This window comes from Zootermopsis nevadensis, unplaced genomic scaffold, assembly GCF_977971745.1.
Source record: "Zootermopsis nevadensis isolate Lab colony 2312 unplaced genomic scaffold, Znev_1.0 Znev_ptg000003l, whole genome shotgun sequence".
Classification (NCBI taxonomy): domain Eukaryota; kingdom Metazoa; phylum Arthropoda; class Insecta; order Blattodea; family Termopsidae; genus Zootermopsis; species Zootermopsis nevadensis.
In genome coordinates, this window is record NW_028259135.1 from 12,955,113 (window position 1) to 12,977,404 (window position 22,292).

Genomic DNA, 22,292 nt, shown 5'->3' on the forward strand with positions numbered 1-22,292 from the left:
ATCAAAAAACGCTGCAAACCTTCTGAAATGCGCACAAAACCAAAAATTTTTGGAAAATTCGGAAAAAAATTAAAAGTTGAAAATTTTCAAAAATTCGTAGTTTTGTGCGCTTTTTGGACGATTTGCCACGTTTTTCGGTTTTTCGAAATTTTTCGAAAAAATTGAAATTTCTCAAAGGGGTACCCCTTTGAGAATTTTCAAAATTTTTCGAAATTTTAAAAAAATTAAAAACGACTGCAAATGGCGTGAAACGCGAAGAAAACTAAGAATTTTCGAAAAAATTTGAATTCAGCTAAGACAGGTGAGGCACAGCCCTAAACAAGCAGACAAGACTTGCAACAATAAATTCTCAAGACTTTGGGCAAGGACTTCTCAAGACTTGAGACAAGAACTTCTGAAGACTTGGGACGAGTGACTTCTCAAGACTTGGGACGAGTGACTTCTCAAGACTTGGGACAAGAACTTCTCAAGACTTGAGACAAGAACTTCTCAAGACTTGGGACAATAACTTCTCAAGACTTGGGACGAGTGACTTCTCAAGACTTGGGACAAGTGACTTCTCAAGACTTGGGACAAGAACTTCTCAAGACTTGCGACAAGAACTTCTCAAGACATGGGACAAGTGACTTCTCAAGACTTGGGACACGAACTTCTCAAGACTTGGGACGAGTGACTTCTCAAGACTTGGGACGAATGACTTCTCAAGACTTGGGACAAGAACTTCTCAAGACTTGGGACAAGAACTTCTCAAGACTTGGGACGAGTGACTTCTCAAGACTTGGGACAAGAACTTCTCAAGACTTGGGACGACTTCTCAAGACTTGGGACAAGTGACTTCCCAAGACTTGGAAGTCTAGTCCTGAAAGGGATGGGACACTTCAAATTTAGAAGGAAAAATTTTCAAATTTTTCGAAAAATCAAAAAACGCTGCAAACCTTCTGAAATGCGCACAAAACCAAAAATTTTCGGAAAATTCGGAAAAAAATTAAAAGTTGAAAATTTTCAAAAATTCTTAGTTTTGTGCGCTTTTTGGACGATTTGCCACGTTTTTCGGTTTTTCGAAATTTTTCGAAAAAATTGAAATTTCTCAAAAGGGTACCCCTTTGAGAATTTTCAAAATTTTTCGAAATTTTAAAAAAATTAAAAACGACTGCAAATGGCGTGAAACGCGAAGAAAACTAAGAATTTTCGAAGAAATTTGAATTCAGCTAAGACAGGTGAGGCACAGCCCTAAACAAGCAGACAAAACTTGCAACAATAAATTCTCAAGACTTGGGACAAGGACTTCTCAAGACTTTGGACAAGACCTTCTCAAGACTTGGGACAAGAACTTCCCAAGACTTGGGACAAGTGACTTCTCAAGACTTCGGACAAGAACTTCTCAAGACTTGGGACAAGTGACTTCTCAAGACTTGGGACAAGAACTTCTCAAGACTTGGGACAAGAACTTCTCAAGACTTGGGACAATAACTTCTCAAGACTTGGGACGAGTGACTTCTCAAGACTTGGGACAAGTGACTTCTCAAGACTTGGGACAAGGACTTCTCAAGACTTGGGACGAGTGACTTCTCAAGACTTGGGACGAGTGACTTCTCAAGACTTGGGACGAGTGACTTCTCAAGACTTGGGACAAGAACTTCTCAAGACTTGGGACGAGTGACTTCTCAAGACTTTGGACGAGTGACTTCTCAAGTCTTGGGACAAGAACTTCTCAAGACTTGGGACAAGTGACTTCTCGAGACTTGGGAGTCTAGTCCTGATAGGGATGGGACAGGTCAAATTTAGAAGGAAAAATTTTCAAATTTTTCGAAAAATCAAAAAACGCTGCAAACATTCTGAAATGCGCACAAAACCAAAAATTTTCGGAAAATTCGGAAAAAATTAAAAGTTGAATTTTCAAAATTTTTCGAAATTTTAAAAAAATTAAAAACGACTGCAAATGGCGTGAAACGCGAAAAAAACTAAGAATTTTCGAAAAAATTTGAATTCAGCTAAGACAGGTGAGGCACAGAACTAAACAAGCAGACAAGACTTGCAACAATAAATTCTCAAGACTTGGGACAAGGACTTCTCAAGACTTTGGACAAGACCTTCTCAAGACTTGGGACAAGAACTTCCCAATACTTGGGACAAGTGACTTCTCAAGTCTTGGGACAAGGACTTCTCAAGACTTGGGACGAGAGACTTCTCAAGTCTTGGGACGAGTGACTTCTCAAGACTTGGGACAAGAACTTCTCAAGACTTGCGACAAGTACTTCTCAAGACATGGGACAAGTGACTTCTCAAGACTTGGGACACGAACTTCTCAAGACTTGGGACGAGTGACTTCTCAAGACTTGGGACGAATGACTTCTCAAGACTTGGGACAAGAACTTCTCAAGACTTGCGACAAGAACTTCTCAAGACATGGGACAAGTGACTTCTCAAGACTTCGGACACGAACTTCTCAAGACTTGGGACGAGTGACTTCTCAAGTCTTGGGACGAATGACTTCTCAAGACATGGGACAAGAACTTCTCAAGACTTGGGACAAGAACTTCTCAAGACTTGGGACGAGTGACTTCTCAAGACTTGGGACGTGTGACTTCTCAAATCTTGGGACAAGAACTTCTCAAGACTTTTGATAAGTGACTTCTCAAGACTTGGGACAAGAAATTCTCAAGACTTGGGACGAGTGACTTCTCAAGACTTGGGACAAGAACTTCTCAAGACTTGCGACAAGAACTTCTCAAGACATGGGACAAGTGACTCCTCAAGACTTGGGACAAGAACTTCTCAAGTCTTGGGACAAGAACTTCTCAAGACTTGGGGCGAGTGACTTCTCAAGACTTGGGACAAGAACAACTCAAGACTTGGGACAAGATCATCTCAAGACTTGGGACAAGTGACTTCTCAAGTCTTGGGACGAATGACTTCTCAAGACATGGGACAAGAACTTCTCAAGACTTGGGACAAGAACTTCTCAAGACTTGGGACGAGTGACTTCTCAAGACTTGGGACGTGTGACTTCTCAAATCTTGGGACATGAACTTCTCAAGACTTTTGATAAGTGACTTCTCAAGACTTGGGACAAGAAATTCTCAAGACTTGGGACGAGTGACTTCTCAAGACTTGGGACAAGAACTTCTCAAGACTTGCGACAAGAACTTCTCAAGACATGGGACAAGTGACTCCTCAAGACTTGGGACAAGAACTTCTCAAGTCTTGGGACAAGAACTTCTCAAGACTTGGGGCGAGTGACTTCTCAAGACTTGGGACAAGAACAACTCAAGACTTGGGACAAGATCATCTCAAGACTTGGGACAAGTGACTTCTCAAGACTTGGGACAAGAACTTCTCAAGACTTGGGACAAGTGACTTCTCAAGACTGGGGACAAGAACTTCTCAAGAATTGGGACGAGTGATTTCTCAAGACTTGGGACAAGAACTTCTCAAGACTTGGGACAAGTGACTTCTCAAGACTTGGGACAAAAACTTCTCAGGACTTGGGACGAGTGACTTCTCAAGACTTGGGACAAGTGACTTCTCAAGACTTGGGACAAGAACTTCTCAAGACTTGGGACAAGGACTTCTCAAGACTTGGGACAAGTGACTTCTCAAGACTTGGGAGTCTAGTCCTGAAAGGAGTGGGACAGGTCAAATTTAGAAGGAAAAATTTTCAAATTTTTCGAAAACTCAAAAAACGCTGCAAACCTTCTGAAATGCGCACAATACCAAAAATTTTCGGAAAATTCGGAAAAAATTAAAAGTTGAAAATTTTCAAGAATTCTTAGTTTTGTGCGCTTTTTGGACGATTTGCCACGTTTTTCGGTTTTTCGAAATTTTTCGAAAAAATTGAAATTTCTCGAAGGGGTACCCCTTTGAGAATTTTCAAAAAAATTTTGAAATTTTAAAAAAATTAAAAACGACTGCAAATGGCGTGAAACGCAAAAAAAACTAAGAATTTTCGAAAAAATTTGAATTCAGCTAAGACAGGTGAGGCACAGAACTAAACAAGCAGACAAGACTTGCAACAATAACTTCTCAAGACTTGGGGCAAGGACTTCTCAAGACTTGAGACAAGAACTTCTGAAGACTTGGGACGAGTGACTTCTCAAGACTTGGGACGAGTGACTTCTCAAGACTTGGGACAAGAACTTCTCAAGACTTGGGACAAGCGACTTCTCAAGACTTGGGACAAGAACTTCTCAAGACTTGGGACGAGTGACTTCTCAAGACTTGGGACAAGAACTTCTCAAGACTTGGGACAATAACTTCTCAAGACTTGGGACGAGTGACTTCTCAAGACTTGGGACAAGTGACTTCTCAAGACTTGGGACAAGAACTTCTCAAGACTTGGGACTAGTGACTTCTCAAGACTTGGGACGAGTGACTTCTCAAGACTTGTGACGAGTGACTTCTCAAGTCTTGGGACAATAACTTCTCAAGACTTGGGACGAGTGACTTCTCAAGACTTGGGACAAGTGACTTCTCAAGACTTGGGACAAGAACTTCTCAAGACTTGGGCGAGTGACTTCTCAAGACTTGGGACGAGTGACTTCTCAAGACTTGGGACGAATGACTTCTCAAGACTTGGGACAAGTGACTTCTCAAGACTTGGGACAAGAACTTCTCAAGACTTGGGACAAGGACTTCTCAAGACTTGGGACAAGTGACTTCTCAAGTCTTGGGAGTCTATTCCTGATAGGGATGGGACAGGTCAAATTTAGAAGGAAAAATTTTCAAATTTTTCGAAAAATCAAAAAACGCTGCAAACCTTCTGAAATGCGCACAAAACCAAAAATTTTCGGAAAAAATTTAAAATTTGAAAATTTTCAAAAATTCTTAGTTTTGTGCGCTTTTTGGACGATTTGCCACGTTTTTCGATTTTTCGAAATTTTTTTGAGAATTTTCAAAAATTTTCGAAATTTTAAAAAAATTAAAAACGACTGCAAATGGCGTGAAACGCGAAGAAAACTAAGAATTTTCGAAAAAATTTGAATTCAGCTAAGGCAGGTGAGGCACAGCCCTAAACAAGCAGACAAGACTTGGGACAATAACTTCTCAAGACTTGGGACAAGGACTTCTGAAGACTTGGGACAAGAACTTTTCAAGACTTGGGACGAGTGACTTCTCAAGACTTGGGACGAGTGACTTCTCAAGACTTGGGACAAGAACTTCTCAAGACTTTTGACAAGAACTTCTCAAGACTTGGGACAATAACTTCTCAAGACTTGGGACGACTGACTTCTCAAGACTTGGGTCAAGTGACTTCTCAAGACTTGGGACAATAACTTCTCAAGACTTGGGACGAGTGACTTCTCAAGAATTGGGACTTCTGAAGACTTGGGACAAGAACTTCTCAAGACTTGGGACAAGTGACTTCTCAAGACTTGGGACAAGAACTTCTCAAGACTTGGGACGAGTGACTTCTCAAGACTTGGGACGAGTGACTTCTCAAGACTTGGGACAATAACTTCTCAAGACTTGGGACGAGTGACTTCTCAAGACTTGGGACAAGTGACTTCTCAAGACTTGGGACAAGAACTTCTCAAGACTTGGGACGAGTGACTTCTCAAGACTTGGGACAAGTGACTTCTCAAGATTTGGGACGAATGACTTCTCAAGACTTGGGACAAGAACTTCTTAAAACTTGGGACAAGAACTTCTCAAGACTTGGGACAAGTGACTTCTCAAGACTTGGGACGAGTGACTTCTCAAAACTTGGGACAAGAACTTCTCAAGACTTGGGACAAGAACTTCTCAAGACTTGGGACAAGTGACTTCTCAAGAATTGGGACGAGTGACTTCTCAAAACTTGGGACAAGAACTTCTCAAGACTTGGGACAAGAACTTCTCAAGACTTGGGACAAGTGACTTCTCAAGACTTGGGACAAGAACTTCTCAAGACTTGGGACAAGTGACTTCTCAAGACTTGGGACAAGAACTTCTCAAGACTTGGGACGAGTGACTTGTCAAGACTTGGGACGAGTCACTTCTCAAAACTTGGGACGAATTACTTCTCAAGACTTGGGAAAAGTGACTTCTCAAGACTTGGGACAAGAACTTCTCAAGACTTGGGACAAGGACTTCTCAAGACTTGGGACAAGTGACTTCTCAAGACTTGGGAGTCTAGTCCTGATAGGGATGGGACAGGTCAAATTTAGAAGGAAAAATTTTCAAATTTTTCGAAAAATCAAAAAACGCTGCAAACCTTCTGACGTGCCTCACTTAACCAGCGTTCTAATTACCTTCGACACTAACAAACACTGACGCGTAGTATCAAACCGTCCCATAACAAGCCCAATTGAACACATCTGAAGCCCTCGTATCAACCTCAGACTGGGTCAGAAGAACACTGAGTACTTAATTAAACGTACAAACTGTCAGAATAAAAATCAGAAACTGGATAATTGCGATTACTGGTCGACCAGTCAACACGCCAGAAAATGCCATCAAAATATTCGCAGCGTCACCACCATAAAAACCAGCCAAATTTTTACAAAAAACACCGAATGGCTAAAGCTTTACACGAACAAATTACCATCGCCCACACAAACACAAGCTGAGACGTAATTAACAAAATGGCCGACTTACGTAAAGACTGAACACATACGCGCTGTACCGGAGCAGGAGACATACAACCGCAAAGGGAAAGTCGACTTGTCCGTAAGAAACCTCGGATCAGGTGACCTGACAAGTTTCGCGGAGCACGCAGGGAAAACCAAAGATGAAAATCTCGTCAAAGGCTTGTCGGCAGAGATAACTAAGGGACAGAGAATTAAAAAAAGCTCAAAAACAAAATGAATAGCAGCGTCCTCTGTGCGGGAACATAGGGACCCACCACAAGCGTCATCCCGCAAAGAGGGCGCAAGACGTTATTATCTGCTTTAAGAGATTTGTTTTAATTTCCTAAGACCACTCGGCCGCTGGGGTTGAGCCCCCCTTTCGGAATTATTCGATGTCAATTACCGCGCTTTCGCTGCTGGTACTATTTTCGAATTTTGAGTGGTCCTTTTATTATACCTAATCTTATTATGTTCTTGCTATATCCTGTAGACAAGATCTGTTGCCAGGTGGGTTAGTCGAAAGATTTGGACAACTCGCTTCGCCCACAAGGTCCTGTTTTCAGTAGCTTGCGAGCGCAAAGCCAACGAGTTGGACTCGTCCGACTCGGACGGTTCATTGGAACCCGCCACCAGGCGCCCGGCGCCTGGGCCATTGTCCGGAGCCGAGTCCGCGCCTTTGCTCGCTCAAGGAACGGCCTGGGATTCAACCTTCCGGGGGTAGGGCGCGGGGGTAGGGCGCGAGGGTAGGGCGCGGGGGTAGGGCGCGGGGGTAGGGCGCGGGGGTAGGGCGCGGGGGTAGGGCGCGGGGGTAGGGCGCGGGGGTAGGGCGCGGGGGTAGGGCGCGGGGGTAGGGCGCGGGGGTAGGGCGCGGGGGTAGGGCGCGGGGGTAGGGCGCGGGGGTAGGGCGCGGCCCCGCGTTTTGAATCCTGGTTGGGGAATCCTTATGGTGAATCTGGTTGTGGATCCTATGTGGGATAATATGGGGATCGTGGGTAATATTATGTGGTGAATCCTAGGTCGGGGGTCCTGGGAGAATACTCGGTGGGGATACTGCTGGAATCCTGCGTTGGGATCGTGGGGAATTCTGTTGGAAATCCTTGGAGGGGGATTCTGCTGAATCTGGGTAGGAAATCTGTGGGGAATCCTAGGATGGTCATGTCGAATACATTTTCTAAGTTCGGCATTTGGTGTTTGAGTTGCGTGGAGGAACGTTTTTACTTCGTGCGTAAATCCTGCAGATGATGATGGTGATTTTGGTTGGTTGTTTGTTTGGTGGCAAGGCTTACCTCATTTGGTGTTTATCGAAGAAATTTTTCAAAGTCCATTGCGCTCGTCATATTTTTTCCCCTTACCTTTTTATTAGCTAATGGAAGAATTTTTTTCTCAGTGCACGTAAGCTTTTCTTAACTTTTGCCATTTTTCTGCTGTACAAACGTGGGCTCTTTTTTCTGTCTCTCTCTGTCATAGCCTCATTTTTTCATATATTATATTTATTATTATTATTATTATTATATTTTGAACGGCTTTAGGGAGGAAGTCTAAGCAAGCCAGGAAATTGTTCTAACTCCAGACTGAGAGAGCTTTTTAACAATTTAATTTTAAATTGATATGCAATTTCTTTACATATTGAAGCTTACAGCCGTTTTCTCTTCATCAGGATGAACTGACCGGTGCAACTTAACTAACGCTGTTGAAGTCACCTTAAGCCTAACTCGCAAACCTTGGTGGTGGTGGTCTATGGAAGAACACTGCGACTCACCCAGCACAAAACACCACACCTAACCTGCAGCTGTCAAGTCCTGCGCACAGTCCTGGCATTGAACCAGGCAGTCTTCGAAACATCAACTTACAGCTCCTATGATGGGAACGCTCGACGCTAACCCCGGCAGCTGTTTGTCCTTGCACATATATATATCTATCAATCACTCTGTGTATATACACCCACATACTATATATACAGTACATATATGTATATATTCTATATATTACTACTATACTTATACCATATACCCTACGAATTTACATTATTTTTAAAACATTTACCATTTAAAAATTTTGTTTTATCCGATGTAAACATTACTTATTTATTTAAAGAAATATTTTTATTTGATTCCAAGTTGTAGTTTCTTCCTAATTTAACATTATCGTAAAATGAATTATAAAGCGAGTCTTTTTATTAGTCTTCCGACATTTTCCATTATCAAACCGTCCTTCTGTCCGGTATGGGTCGGATAATCGCAAATGAACTTCATTTTCGAACTACAAGTCAACATCACAATTTGCATTTCGAACTTACTTCATTTGTTTCACCATTATAAATATATTCAGGACGTGAGTGACTTCCTGGTGGACACACTTCCTATTCTATCAGCTTGAGCAAAAATACTAGACAAGCAGAGTCATTTCATGACGTCATCCAGTGATATTAAGTAATAGGCAAACAGGGGTGCCAATGCATTTGCCATACGAAAGAAATAAACAGTGTACACACAAACAGGTAGAGTATCAGATTGCCAGATGCCACGCAGCTTATCGGAAGAGGCAGATGATCCAAAAGGAAGAAGAATAAAAATAAGTCTGACATTAAAGTAACTTTACTTTATTTTCTCATATGAAACGCTTAGATGCACGTCAATGACGACGTGTGGAACAAACTGTAGCCCTGAACAACGATGAAGGAACTTTGACATTTCCTATGAATCTTCAGTTTAATTTCTGCAACACGACGAAGAGAAAAGACTTTTACGTTTCTACTGCAATGGCTGTGAGGTACTGGAGACTCGATGGTCATCAGACGCTAAGAAACAAGTCCGACTTTGACTTCACGGCGTAATATTTATATTTAACTTCAATACATAACCTCAACTTACATGGAGGTACATATTACAAAAGGTCCATATATTTTACTAAGCTACCCCGTTCAAAAAAATACCATCTGTAATAATGTCCCACCTTTTCACGGAACTTGAGATTATGAAACTTCACTTGTCCTTGTATAATACTTAATATCATTTAAATACTTCACACATACTTGAAAATTGCTGTTTCATTACAACAGTGCTCCATATAGTAGAAATGTGTTCTACAATATTAATCTAGATGACAAATAGTTTACGTTAGGTACTAGTTGCTCTGTAACACTCATTTTCTAAGCTTGGCTAGAATACCAAATAATGTCAAAGTTTTCCTCAGCTTCCAAGGTATTTCTCACAGGTTATGATTACCTCTTAACAACTTATGGTCATCTTCTCTTGTCAATCAGTCATGCAACAACTCCAGTTCAGAGAGCATAACTAAATAACCACATCAGTTATTAAGAATAAAATAAAATTACAGTAATGCTCGTAGAAATGAGGACACTCTCCTTTCTTTACCTGAACACAAAACAATCCAAGTAAAATAACAAACATTCAGACATTAACATATCTTGACTTCACAGATGTCTACGTGATTATGTGTTGTATCCTATTTCATATCTGAAACAAATACCTAACTTAAAAATCAAATTTCAATTTATGTCATTCTCATTAAGACAAGCTCACTACACTACTACGAGTGCGCGTGCCTCGATAAACAGGAGCCGAGTCTTACGGATTCATTGTGAGGTCTCCTGAAGAACCAAATGAGAGACCAAAATGTTAGGAGAAGTCTCTATGATAACAGAAAGATCAGCAGGAGTAAGGATGGAGTAATGTGCACTGCACAGTGAAAAAATTGTCAAACAAGAGTTATGAATTTCATACGATATAAATTTTTTAAGAACATGAGTACCACTCACAAATCTGAAGATGGCTGTCTTCTGGGATGTTGTACCGTGCAATCTGATGGATACTGACTGATATTTCATTGAAGCTTACTGCCTGCGTCTTCGTGTGATGGCAGAAATGTCGGTAAGATCTCACTGCGGCGTGAGAGACGTGTGTCACGTACATTATTTGGATCACTTCACATGAAATTAGATAACATAAAAACAAAAATAAAATATAAAACAGTGCTCATATCACACACATGTCATCAAAGTACCGTACACACGCATGATTTATTTCAATGTACTGACGGTGAATGAACCTCGAAATAAAAATACACTCACACGTTCATCTGGATGCATTACATGTGTATTTGCTTAAACACCCTGCGTACCCAACGCGGCGTGTTGTAAAAGAGTACCTCAAGCAAGAACTTGCACATTTTGGTAGAAAATGATAAACCTGAAATTAATTTTGGTTCTCTGAAGGCATAACATCCTTACGCGTGTCAAAATGCTTCATGTATGAGGCTCGTCCTCAAAGTAAGTTTCCCTGGGGCCGTTTACAGAAACAAAACACAATTTCATGGAAATATTTATTGCAACAGATACAGCAAGTGTCCAGCTATTTTTCAACATATTCGCCACCGGAATTGAGATATTTGTCATACCGTGGGACCAACTTTTGAACACCTGTGTCGTAGAAGTCTGCCGCCTGGGATTGGAACCACTGTGTGACAACCATCTCCGCCTCTCTGTCATTCTCAAAACGCTGACGCTGACCGGACAGGAATTTCTTGAGGTGTAGGAAAAGATGGAAATCACTGGGAGCGAGGTCCGGGCTGTAGGGTGAATGATTAAACACCTCCCAGCTGAACTCCTGCAGGAGACTTGCTGTCCGTCGAGCCGTGTGCGGCCTAGCGTTATCACTGACCGCACTTCACAGTCGGCGGGAGCTGGAATAAGAACCTCCATCTTCAACAGCTGCAACGATGCTACTGTGAGAACGCGGGAAGTACCGTTAGTGCATGCGCCATGCTACGTCATTGCTCTATCACGTACGCACAGTCGCTTCGCGCAATATAAGGTTTGCTAGCTGTGGGACGAGTGGGAAACTTACTTTGTGGACGCTCCTCGTAGCACGTTGTACATAACTCATGAAGTAATACTAACCCTTAAATTTCAGAGAGTAAAAATAAACAAAAAAGTATGGTTAATTCTGGCTGGCCTTCTGAGTTGTAAAACCATCTGGACTTGTAGGTAGATACCGACATTATAAAGGGACGTACTTCCTCTGTCTTCGGTACCGGAGTGACGACAGTTCGTCTCTTGCGTCACGTCGGCATCTGCCTACGAGTCCGCGGACCGTTAGGCCCAGAAGACCGCCGTCGACATGGTTAATTCTGCTCCTTACAGAACAAGTAAAATCATTCTAAATTAATATCTCCGCTTGGTACCGTTTTAAAATTAATGCCAGAAAGAGCCGGGATAGGCCAGTCGGTGTAGTTACTGGCCCCTGGCTTGACAATAGAAGTAGAATTCTCAGTATGAAGAGGGATCTGCCAGCTACGCAGACCACCCAGCATTCTATCCAAAACATCACAGGACTTCTTCCTTAATGGTAAGGCGGCTGGGGCATGAAGTTGATCACTCAACAACTAATGCTGAAATTAATGTTGCGTGAAGCTACACGTAGTGTCATCATAGGGGAACTTAGTATGAAGATGGATGTTTCTCAGTTGTAATTCCACATAGTCTGGTAGAAGCTTACCTGAGTTTCAGAGGTACATGCTGCCTCCATCATCAGGACAATGGTGGAAGCCGCAAGCAATTTTAAAACTTCTACTAGACTGCATGGTGTTACAAACCAGAGAACAGCCATCTTTAACTGGCTTCTTCTGTGTGTAAAAGTCAGTAATATGGTTACAGTTAAAAGTAATACATTAAATAGACCCAGATAACTTTTATCTTAGTATTCTGAAGTCATCGTAAAATTCAGTCAGCAATCAAATTATCAGACGAGTAACATCACTTTGTAATAAACAGCTCACTCCAGGCACAGGTAACAGGCTGTCAGACATAATTTCCTGGAAGTGATGCAGAACTTTCCTGAAATGTTATGGTGGGAGCAGAGTGATGGCCGCGCGCGCAGCTGTCGGCAACGCCGCGGCCCGGGGATGGAATGCGTAACGTACTGGAACAACTCGCTGTAATCCCTGGACACATTTCCTGTAAAACAGATTGTAACACTCTTATCACAATTCAAAGAAAAAACTGCCAGTATATCTTTAGCCATCATCATGACCAAAATGCATCAGGGATTTTTCTCTATTCCACCACATACAGGCTGATTCAGATACATTATATCCCTTTTTTATCAGATGTCAGATTTAATATTTGTTTTCATCACCATTGACATTAGACCATCTACAGTTTTCAAGCAGGTTTTCATTCTAAATTATTTTGGCTGATGTAGCAGAATCAAAAAATATGAAAATGTTGTCCTTACTTTTCATTTTTATACCCATCATAACATGGATTTTCCATTTGAATTTGTGCATTTGCTGTATGACTAAAAGTTGACAGAGCAATAATATTTTCCAAATCACAATCAAAAGAGTGCTTTCGTACGGTAATTTTTTGTTTCGGATGGCAGGAAATATTTAAGGTGCCGCTTTCCACGGTGGCTGTAACATCTATAAACACCCTATTTCATCTACTGTAAGAGTTGCCCAATAAATAAGAAGACCAACCTGCATATTTCAAAACTTTCTACCATCACCAATCAACTTCCTGTGAGAATGGTTCAAGCTTACTAGCAAAACACTGGGATGAGTCTTGTAACATCGACACAAATTTCCTTTAATCATATCGATGTTCCATAAACATTTTCACTGTTGTCCACTTATTTATTGAACAACCCTTATATTACCACCAAGATGTGGTCACTCTACCCTCATACCTGTTGTTTTGTGTATGCCTTGAAGGCTCGCATATGTAGCTGGTGCAACATCTCGACTTTACTGTCAGATGGAGAATCTTCATCGGACAGAATGTTGGTGCTCGTAGGGTGCCTTAACAGATCCGGTGTCTCAAGCCCGTTCGACCCTGTGCGATACGTCGATGCATGTAGACGGAGATAAATAGTTCACACGGCGCTTAGTGACGTGATACGTGATCCAAAAGATTATGTGACTCTTTCAATATAAACCTCACATTTACTCACCACATTGCAACATCAATATTTATTTTGGCTCACTTTATATCAGCAAGATATTAATAAAAATTAAATCATCACAATACTTCATACTGATAATATTTACTGTCTTCCAAGTTAGTTTCAGTGAACAAAATGTAACCGCTACAAGAAAAATGCTACTCCTCAATATGATTCTGAGCCAGCTCAATACATTCAGCATTTTGTGTACTTACAGTAAGAATAAGAAATGAGAGACACTCACGGTCAGAACTGAAAATCCCTGCCGAGCCGATCGTCTCCCCACCGATTCTAGCCAGCCGATGTGCGGGGTCTTCTCCCACCAACCAGTATGTCTGCATCTCTCCCTTTCCCTGCATACGAGAAAGAAACGCGAAACGACAGACGATCTTGTTACAGTGTTTATTTAATGTACTGAATAAAATATAATTTTTATATAAAAAATTATGACAGGATAAACAAAGAGATGAATGAGCGACAGAAAGTCTACAAAAATGGGTTACAGAATTGTAAAGTGTGGTAAGACACGCGTGACACTCGCATACACGCGAAGATATCTGATGTACTCCTTGATCTTGTCTGCTGAAAGTACTGACACCAGTTATCTCACTTTTTTGCACCATGAAGGACCCAGCAGGCTGTAGATTTGTACTGAAGATGTTTCCCTTTGAATCTTGGCCAGACACTTTCACACTTTTTCTCAATTTGTCAACGTAGTACTTGGCACCTTCCAAATTACACATATTATAGTTTTCCTATTCTTTCTGCATGCTGTAGGTCGCCTACTACAAACTGACAAACTTCCAACTTTAAAAATAAGCTGTGGACCCATTCATTTGGGAACACTGACTTGGAAACAGGTTGACATGGCTTATTTCAAGATACTGTACTGGCACTAACCTACAAAGAATGAGAAAAAAACACAAAAAATACTCAGTCTGGATTAACAGATGCACAGCACAGATTCAAACTGGGTACATCTGCATCCAAATCTAGATTATTACTGCTACACCAGCCTGCTTATTTGCAGTAACATTTTTTAAAAAGATCACAGTAAACTGAAGCTTAAGGAAATATACTGAAATTATATAAAAAAATAAATAAGTAACCATGGTATAAGTTATTTAATTCACCAGTACAGTCATGGCCTGACTGTGAACCGCAACTTCGCATACCTTGATTTGTGTCAGCCCTCTTTCCTCGCAATAGTAACCCCCTAGACGATCCAGCAAAATATGAGTTGCCTCAGAGATGTGGATGCGAAATGCTTCACCTGACGACTCCATACGACTTGCAGTATTGACTGTGTCACCGAACAGGCAATAGCGGGGCATCTTGAGTCCCACCACACCCGCAACACACTGGCCTGTAATATAACATTACATGAAAGTTATAATCAGTTGATCTAAAAACCCACATAAAACAAAAACTATGCTATGGCGACGACGATAATGATGAGTTGATTATAATCATTAATCTTTATTGTCTGTGCACCACGACTTATGTACGGTCCAGCTGCCCGTGCACTCGAGTAAGAAGATGCTAAACCTTCGGCGCCAAAGCCCGAGTCCAGCCAGTAGGCCTAAATCATGGGGGTTTAAATCCTCTCTTCCTGAATGATATAGATTAATAAACATATTCATACAGAGATGAGAAGACCAGACAAATATTTTATGCATCCACTTAATTAAATGCAAACATTTGGTAGTACTTGAGTCAATGTCTTCTTTGCACACTAAAATCTATACTCTGGCAATAGAATTACACAGTTAAATAAAGAGAAATCATCCTATAAACTACAAACACACAAGCTGTTAATTACTCACATTAAGATCATTCAGATCGGCTTAATATACAGCTTCCTTGGGGAGGGTGGAAACATTCAGAAATGTGGTCACTTTGAAGAAAAGAGAAGGTGATTTGTGGATAGACATAAAAAATAATCTGACAGCAACACAACATGATCATGTCTAATGGAAGAATTCATTATTAGTGGTATCTGAGTTATATTACCAGAATGCTGGTTATTAGAAACCTACCGGAATGAATACCGACGCGGAGGCGCAGCTGTTCTCCTGTCCGGTGTCTGATTTCAAAACGTTTTATTTTTTTAAGAAGATGAAGGGCCATGGATGCAATCTCTCCAGCATGTCTGTCATCATTTCGTACTGGCAGACCACTCACGACCATGTAAGCGTCTCCGATCGTCTCGACTTTGTAGACGTCGTAGTTTGAGATGATGGAGTCACAGCAAGTGTAAAGGTCATTCAGCAGGTCCACGACCTGCAATAATTGACAAATAACATTATCTTACTTTTGCTTGCCTCAAATGAGATTATAGCAATTAATACAAATATTATCAAAAGCACACTGCTTTGAATGTTCAAGGAATCCTTGTATTAGATGGTTTGGTTTGTCTCATTTAAATTTCAGGACAAATTTTAATAAACAATAATGAATGCAAGTTACTGTAATAACATGGAAAGCAACTTCAAATATTTTATAAAGGGAAGCTGATTATAATTTACAAAATAGTAGTGGTGGTGGTGGTGGGAATCAATTTTAAGATGGCTGTCTCCCGAGTTGTTGCATGATGTAGTCTGGTAGAAGTTTGTCATTGTTTCAGAAGTGCTTGATGAGGGAAGCAGCAAGAACCTGTGAAACGTAGACAGACATCCACCATATTATATGGCAGAAGAACCGAGAAGGCAGCCATTTTCATACTCCCTGCCTTGAGAACCTGAAAGCTCATTGAGTCAGTTTTGTTCAGGTGCACTGCAAAAGGTTTCATGTTTCAGATATGTCTCTATTCACCTTTATCATGTAGGAATAGGAGATAGAACCCTTGTACCATGGGATCGCTAGCTAGAATTTAACTCCAGCGTTTAACAATCTTGTGGGATCCGCGGTCTGAAGCGTGGGCATTCTGCCGCTTGGTAGCTGGGACCTTGGGTTCGAATCCCACTCAAGCCGTGGATGTTTGTCCGTGTTTTTCTGTGTCGTGCTGCCCTGTGTACAGGTAGAGGCCTTGTCCGAGGAGTCCTACCCTATGTCTGTAGATCGAGCCAACGAAAAGTTGGGACCCGCGGTGCTCGGGCACTTCCAGAATGGGTCGTTCGCAGTATCCAGTACCCAGTTTAACAATTTTGCGCAAAACAAATGTAACACATGGTCACCTGATTCGTGCATAAGCCATGATGCCCTCGCGATAAAGGTTAAACATCTGACGGCTATCAATAATAAGAAAGCTACCGTGCATTAGTAAATGAAAAATAAAACTATGTTTTTGCTCACTGCAGTAATAATGGTAATGAAGGAAATTGCATCAACTACCTGCAGTGGTGTGCTGACAGCTGACAGTTCAGTAAACCCCACAATATCACTGAAATAAATAGTAACACAGTCAAAGCTCTCTGCTTCTACTGGATCTCCTCTCTTCAATGCCTCTGCCACAGTCCTGCAATAAGAAAAGCATTGCCAATATTCAAGATCTGACGAGAGTCCCGCAACCAACGGGATACTGGAATCCACCAAACAAGTGATCCCACGTCAGAAATGGATTCTTTCGTCGCTGCCAGAGTGAGAAGGAATATATTTATCATGTGGGAATAGGGATTTAATATCCATACTAAGAATGTGCATATGGCATGATGCATTACTGATAAAGGTTGAAGAGTGTGCAAAACCCTCCATGTGATCTTGTGAAAGGACAGATTACTCACTTTGGCAGCATGCGATGCAGAAGAGCTTCTGTCTTCTTCTTCTCCTCAACAAGCTGATTGGTACGCTCCTGCACCAACCCCTCTAGGTTGTAAGCATACTTCTCCATGATGGCCAGCATATTGTCGAAGATGTTCGACTTCCTAGAAATTCGTTGCTGTGACACTCATGAGAATATGTAAATCCTTAAGGTATGACTACAAAGGTATTTTAGATGAGTCAGCTACATAGGCCATCTGTGTCTTATGATCTGTCTATATTTCTGAAGTGAAAAATTCAAACTTATCATAAGAACTATGTGATTAGTCTGTCTGAGCTTTATCGGCTGGATTCCAGGTAGTACCCTGAAATATACGACCACCACTTCCTCCCAAACGCCTTTCAATTTCACCAATGGGATCATTCACTCATATGACAGTGCGCACAACATTGTTGAACGATCTATAACCCATCCATCCAAAAATTGTTGGCCCTCCAGAATGGATCTTCAGCCAGTAACACCTCTCCCTCCCCTGTACCAATTAATTATTCCTAAGTTCAAAAGTATTGTTTGACATGAAACTTACAGTCCGGCCTGCATCTCTTTCAGCTTCGCCCGGACGTAGCGGATGTCAGGTCTCTGTTCTGGATCTTCATCCCAACAGTTCTGCATGCAGCGTGAGACGTAGTCTGCTATTCCGAGACGTTCGGTCGGTGGTCGGAAAATGTGACCCTCCGCTGGGTTACGTACCCTCTCCACGATTTCTGAAACCGCGGACAGACTTTCAAGGTTGGAGTGAATGATAAAATTCCCTATACTTTAAGAAATGTAGCATGAAATTTTGAAAAAAGGCATTGATTTTCTTGTCATTTATGGCCACATAAGTAAATTGCTGCAATTTTACTGCTTACAATTTAATTAACCAAGATGGATGTCTTCTGGGTTGTTAAACTTCTACCACACTACATGGCACAATCCAGAAGACAGCCATCTTCAGACTCACCGCCGTGAACGCCTCAAATCCTACAACTTAACCATTACCATTATATCAAAAAATATTCATACTTTAAATACTTTTTACCATCATAGGGTTAATTTTATAACTGTTTATTTCTGCATATTTCACACATTTCTAAACCTACCGTCATATTTCATGTCAACTTGGCCCCAAGGACCAGCTCGCCCCATGATCTCATACAGGACTATAGCAAATGAGTAAACATCCCCCTTTTGAGTTCCTTGTGGTGGAGGGTTTGGACTTCGCAGAAGTTCGGGTGCTTGCCACAGGTGGCGCCGCAGTTCCTTCTGCTTGTGATCTGGCTCCTCTTGACCTGCTATTGATTCAAGTAAGACATGACTCCCATGCTCATGTTATTAATTACAATAACTATGTTAAATATACAAATATTACAAGTGATGAAGAACCTGCCCAGAAAGAGTCTTGAAATTTGCTTCAGCTTCAGTTATTGGTCTCCTCTCTTCCTTTAATAAATTACTATTCATTTAAATCTGTTCAGATATGGTATGAAATGGTTATTATTATACCATTACATTTTAAAAATGTAATTTATAACTGTTCCACCTTCATATATGCTTAACCTTTGCACTATATGGAGGCAAGAGGTGAGCTTCACGGTCCGGCTGTTCTGCCGCCAGTGCCGTCAATTCCGTGAATGTACCGTGCGGTACGCGGTGAAAGGTCTTCCTACTGAAACGAGATTCTCAGTGCTTACACCAGGTATCCGCAGACGTAAAGCCATCAAAGAAATCTCGTGACCTTGTTTTCTTTAAATTACCTAATCCCAGTACAATTTTTAAGTTATTTAAGAATATCCTTGTTATTGGCTTACCTTTGAACTCATGGAGACCAAAGTCTGTAATCTGAAGGACCCAGCGTGAATCCACAAGACAGTTGCTTGAGCGTAAGTTGCCGTGGGACATGATCTCACTATCATGTAGGTAGATCATTCCCTAAAGAAACACATTAGTTCTCATTCCTTGCATAAGTCTCAGCTTCATACTTTTCATCTTATTTCATCTGAATGTCAAAATAAACCTCCAAAATATATCAAATAACCTTTCAGACACATACATATCACATACATATTATACCTTACATTCTAGTATGTTATGCACATCAAGACAAATTTAATTTTACTACATTATAGATATTAGTTGAAGTGAAGTAATTAACTAAAAATTGTATCATATTGTATAGCAAACCCATGAAAAAATGAACTCTGCATAAATTTATGGAAGTTTGCTTCACAACCCTATAATTTTCAAAAGTATAATTTTTAAATTGTTCTTATGCAACAGAATATTGTATCTTATCTGTTACATGAAGTATACAAAGTTATAAATTGACTTGTTTTGTATGGGTATAAAACATGGTCTTTCACATCAAGAGAAGACCACAGATTGTGGGTGTGAACAGGGAGCTGAAAAGAATGTTTGGACCTAAGAGAGATGAAGTGACAGAAGCCTGAAGAAAATTGAATAATGAGGAGCTTCATAATTTTTACTATTCACCAAAAACTATTAAACTGATCAAATCAAAGAGGATGGGATGGTAATGAACCTTCAAGTTCACAACAAGGCACAGAATTAAGTCTTAACCTTCTCTATAATGCGATGTCACTGTGTTAAATTCACGTGAGAAGGAAATAATTTCTTTTCTTTTCCTAGAGTATCGTAAAAATCGAAACAACCTAACACTTATATTTCACTGACAAATTTCAAAACGTCACCTGATTTTACCGGGATAATAGAATCTAAGACACTATGACAGGCTGGGCATGTGACTAGAATATGAAAAACAAGCAGGATTCTAAATTTCCCCGTGCCTCTCCTACGGCAAACATCGTTCTACGCGATACACATACTTAATTACAACAGTGCTAGTTATCATAGGATAATTTTCTTCTTTAAATGATAATCACTGTCTGCATAAAAATAAAAGTGAGAGTCTCAGTCTGACTCCATTCTGAGACAGAGAAGAATAACAGTTCTTGCTACGTACAGCAGTGTCTCTGTGAAAAATCATTGTTTTCTGGTAACAGAAACTTTAAACTTAAAATTTAAAATACAATATTCTGTGTTTATTTTATCACAAGAAATGTGCAGAAATATATTAATCCTGACCAAAAAACAGTGGTGCCATAAATAACCACCATACAAAGACATAAATAGAGACAGATAAAAGCTGTACTTGTTTCATCATTGCAGTTTTGAAATCATCTCAAATCTAATTTACCTTAAGGATATCTGATACTAGAGAAGACACAAACATGTTGTCAAGATGTAAGTCTTTGTTAGCCAAAACATCTTCCAGGCTTCCCCTTGCACAGTAAGCTGTTAACACACACAGATTCCCATGATCCACACAAGCCCCAATGAAAGGAATCAGGTTATCGTGTCGAACTTCGCGGATCTAGAATCACAAACCGCATAAACAGGAAAACAAGAAAAATATTAGTTTGAGTTTAAAAGGAACAGCATTATAAAAGCACACTCAAGAAACTAATTACTGTACATTCAAGCAGCTGCAGAGACAACTCTGTATAGGTATGCACTTTTTGACATAAAATTTACACAAATATAAACTTACCTGTTTCAGTTCCTTGCGAATATTCCTTGTAATATCAATGCTTCTTTTATAAACAAGTTTAATAGCCACGATGTTTCCACGATATAGGCCTATGCGTGTATAAGCCCTCTTGTGGCTCAATTCAGGCTGTTCCACTACAATGCTGCCTCCTACAGCTGCGCCGCATTGGAACGCGCTCTGCCGACACACTTGAATCTGCCGAGTTCATATATTAAAAACATTCAGATGTAAAACTGAGCTACTGGCAGTACATCAGTATAAGGCTGATGCAGGTCTACCATCAAATAAAACATTTTAATTTCTTATTATTTTAATTCAGTTACATAAAGCACTGGGAGAGTTTATAATAATGACATTCATGATGACAACAATAAACCTTTGGGTTAAATAATAGTGATTTCTTTTAAAACCTAAATACTTGACCATTAACAACTGTATAGATCACGACATTATTTATTTTTCTTCGCACTGTAACGCACGCACGTCGATCTACGCGGCATCAATTTACAGGTCTCCGTCTAAGAGAAGAATTCTTTTGAGTGCTGATTTCTGCCACGAACGTGCACAGAAGCTATAGGAGGACGAGAAGATTAAAAACAAGCTTGATAATTTTGTGTATTGTTTCTACACTATAAATTTCAAGTACCTGTTATTCCTCATAAATTTAAATGTACTTCAATTCTTGGGTCTCAAAGCATTATGACACAGTCAGTGAGAGAGACAACTATTTATGAAATACATCACTACTCTAAGGACAAGGAGGCACTTACCATACTCTTGTTTGTGGCTTCGGCAGTCTCTGTCGGGATGACGGTGACGTCTCGCATGTCTATCTTCCATAGCAGACATGCCAATTTCTGCTCATAGCGATAATGCCTGAAACAGGAAGAAATGGCACTGTAGTATGCTTGCCACAACAATGTGTTGCGTGTAACAATTTAATAGTGGTATAAATATATATATGAGATACAGACATTAATGGTGGCATAATATTAAAATGAACCATACAAGAATACAGTGTGAAGGTGCAAAGTGGATTCTACTGGCTTGGGACAGGGACAAATTATAGGTTTCTGTTACCATGATAATGAACATCTGGCTTCCATAAAAGAGGAATTTTCTTGACCAGCTGATTACTAGTAACTTTTCATAGACCTGGACCCATAAACTTAGTCAGTTAATTTGTTAGTGAGTTAAAAGTCAGCCTTCTCAGTTTCTTCTCTTGTATTCAATCACCTCACAAATATTTTCATACATTTAGCAACACTTGAGTAATGAAACTTGGTATAAATCTGCACAGGTTTGGTATGAAAATCACACTGACGCTATCTATTGAAATATCACATTACCAACATCAGTCCACACAAAAATTTGTGGGAGAACATGATTCACTTTCAGAATTTAAAGATGTCAAACATAACACTGGTATTTCCACACAGTGAAATATTCAGATATCTACGATTTTGTCCCAT

General features: G+C 40.4%; 2 protein-coding genes across 2 annotated transcripts in view; one reads left to right on the plus strand and one right to left on the minus strand.

Annotated features, from left to right (window-relative positions):
• Positions 1-8,550, plus strand: part of LOC147874989 (uncharacterized) — a 72,319-nt gene extending 63,769 nt beyond the window's left edge. Inside the window, exon 3 of the mRNA XM_087359095.1 lies at positions 8,206-8,550. The gene's annotated coding sequence lies outside the window, so the exon portion shown is untranslated. The remainder of the gene's footprint in view (positions 1-8,205) is intronic.
• A 576-nt stretch (positions 8,551-9,126) lies between these two features.
• Positions 9,127-22,292, minus strand: part of Gyc32E (Guanylyl cyclase at 32E) — a 30,862-nt gene continuing 17,696 nt past the window's right edge. Inside the window, exons 12-24 of the mRNA XM_087359619.1 lie at positions 21,591-21,696; positions 20,821-21,015; positions 20,467-20,643; positions 19,061-19,181; positions 18,353-18,544; positions 17,797-17,974; positions 17,233-17,373; positions 16,844-16,967; positions 15,550-15,793; positions 14,686-14,876; positions 13,755-13,863; positions 13,256-13,401; positions 9,127-12,522 (exon numbers count right to left, since the gene is read on the minus strand). Coding sequence (XP_087215745.1) covers positions 12,367-12,522; positions 13,256-13,401; positions 13,755-13,863; positions 14,686-14,876; positions 15,550-15,793; positions 16,844-16,967; positions 17,233-17,373; positions 17,797-17,974; positions 18,353-18,544; positions 19,061-19,181; positions 20,467-20,643; positions 20,821-21,015; positions 21,591-21,696 — 2,080 coding nt within the window. The 3' untranslated portion in view covers positions 9,127-12,366. The remainder of the gene's footprint in view (positions 12,523-13,255; positions 13,402-13,754; positions 13,864-14,685; positions 14,877-15,549; positions 15,794-16,843; positions 16,968-17,232; positions 17,374-17,796; positions 17,975-18,352; positions 18,545-19,060; positions 19,182-20,466; positions 20,644-20,820; positions 21,016-21,590; positions 21,697-22,292) is intronic.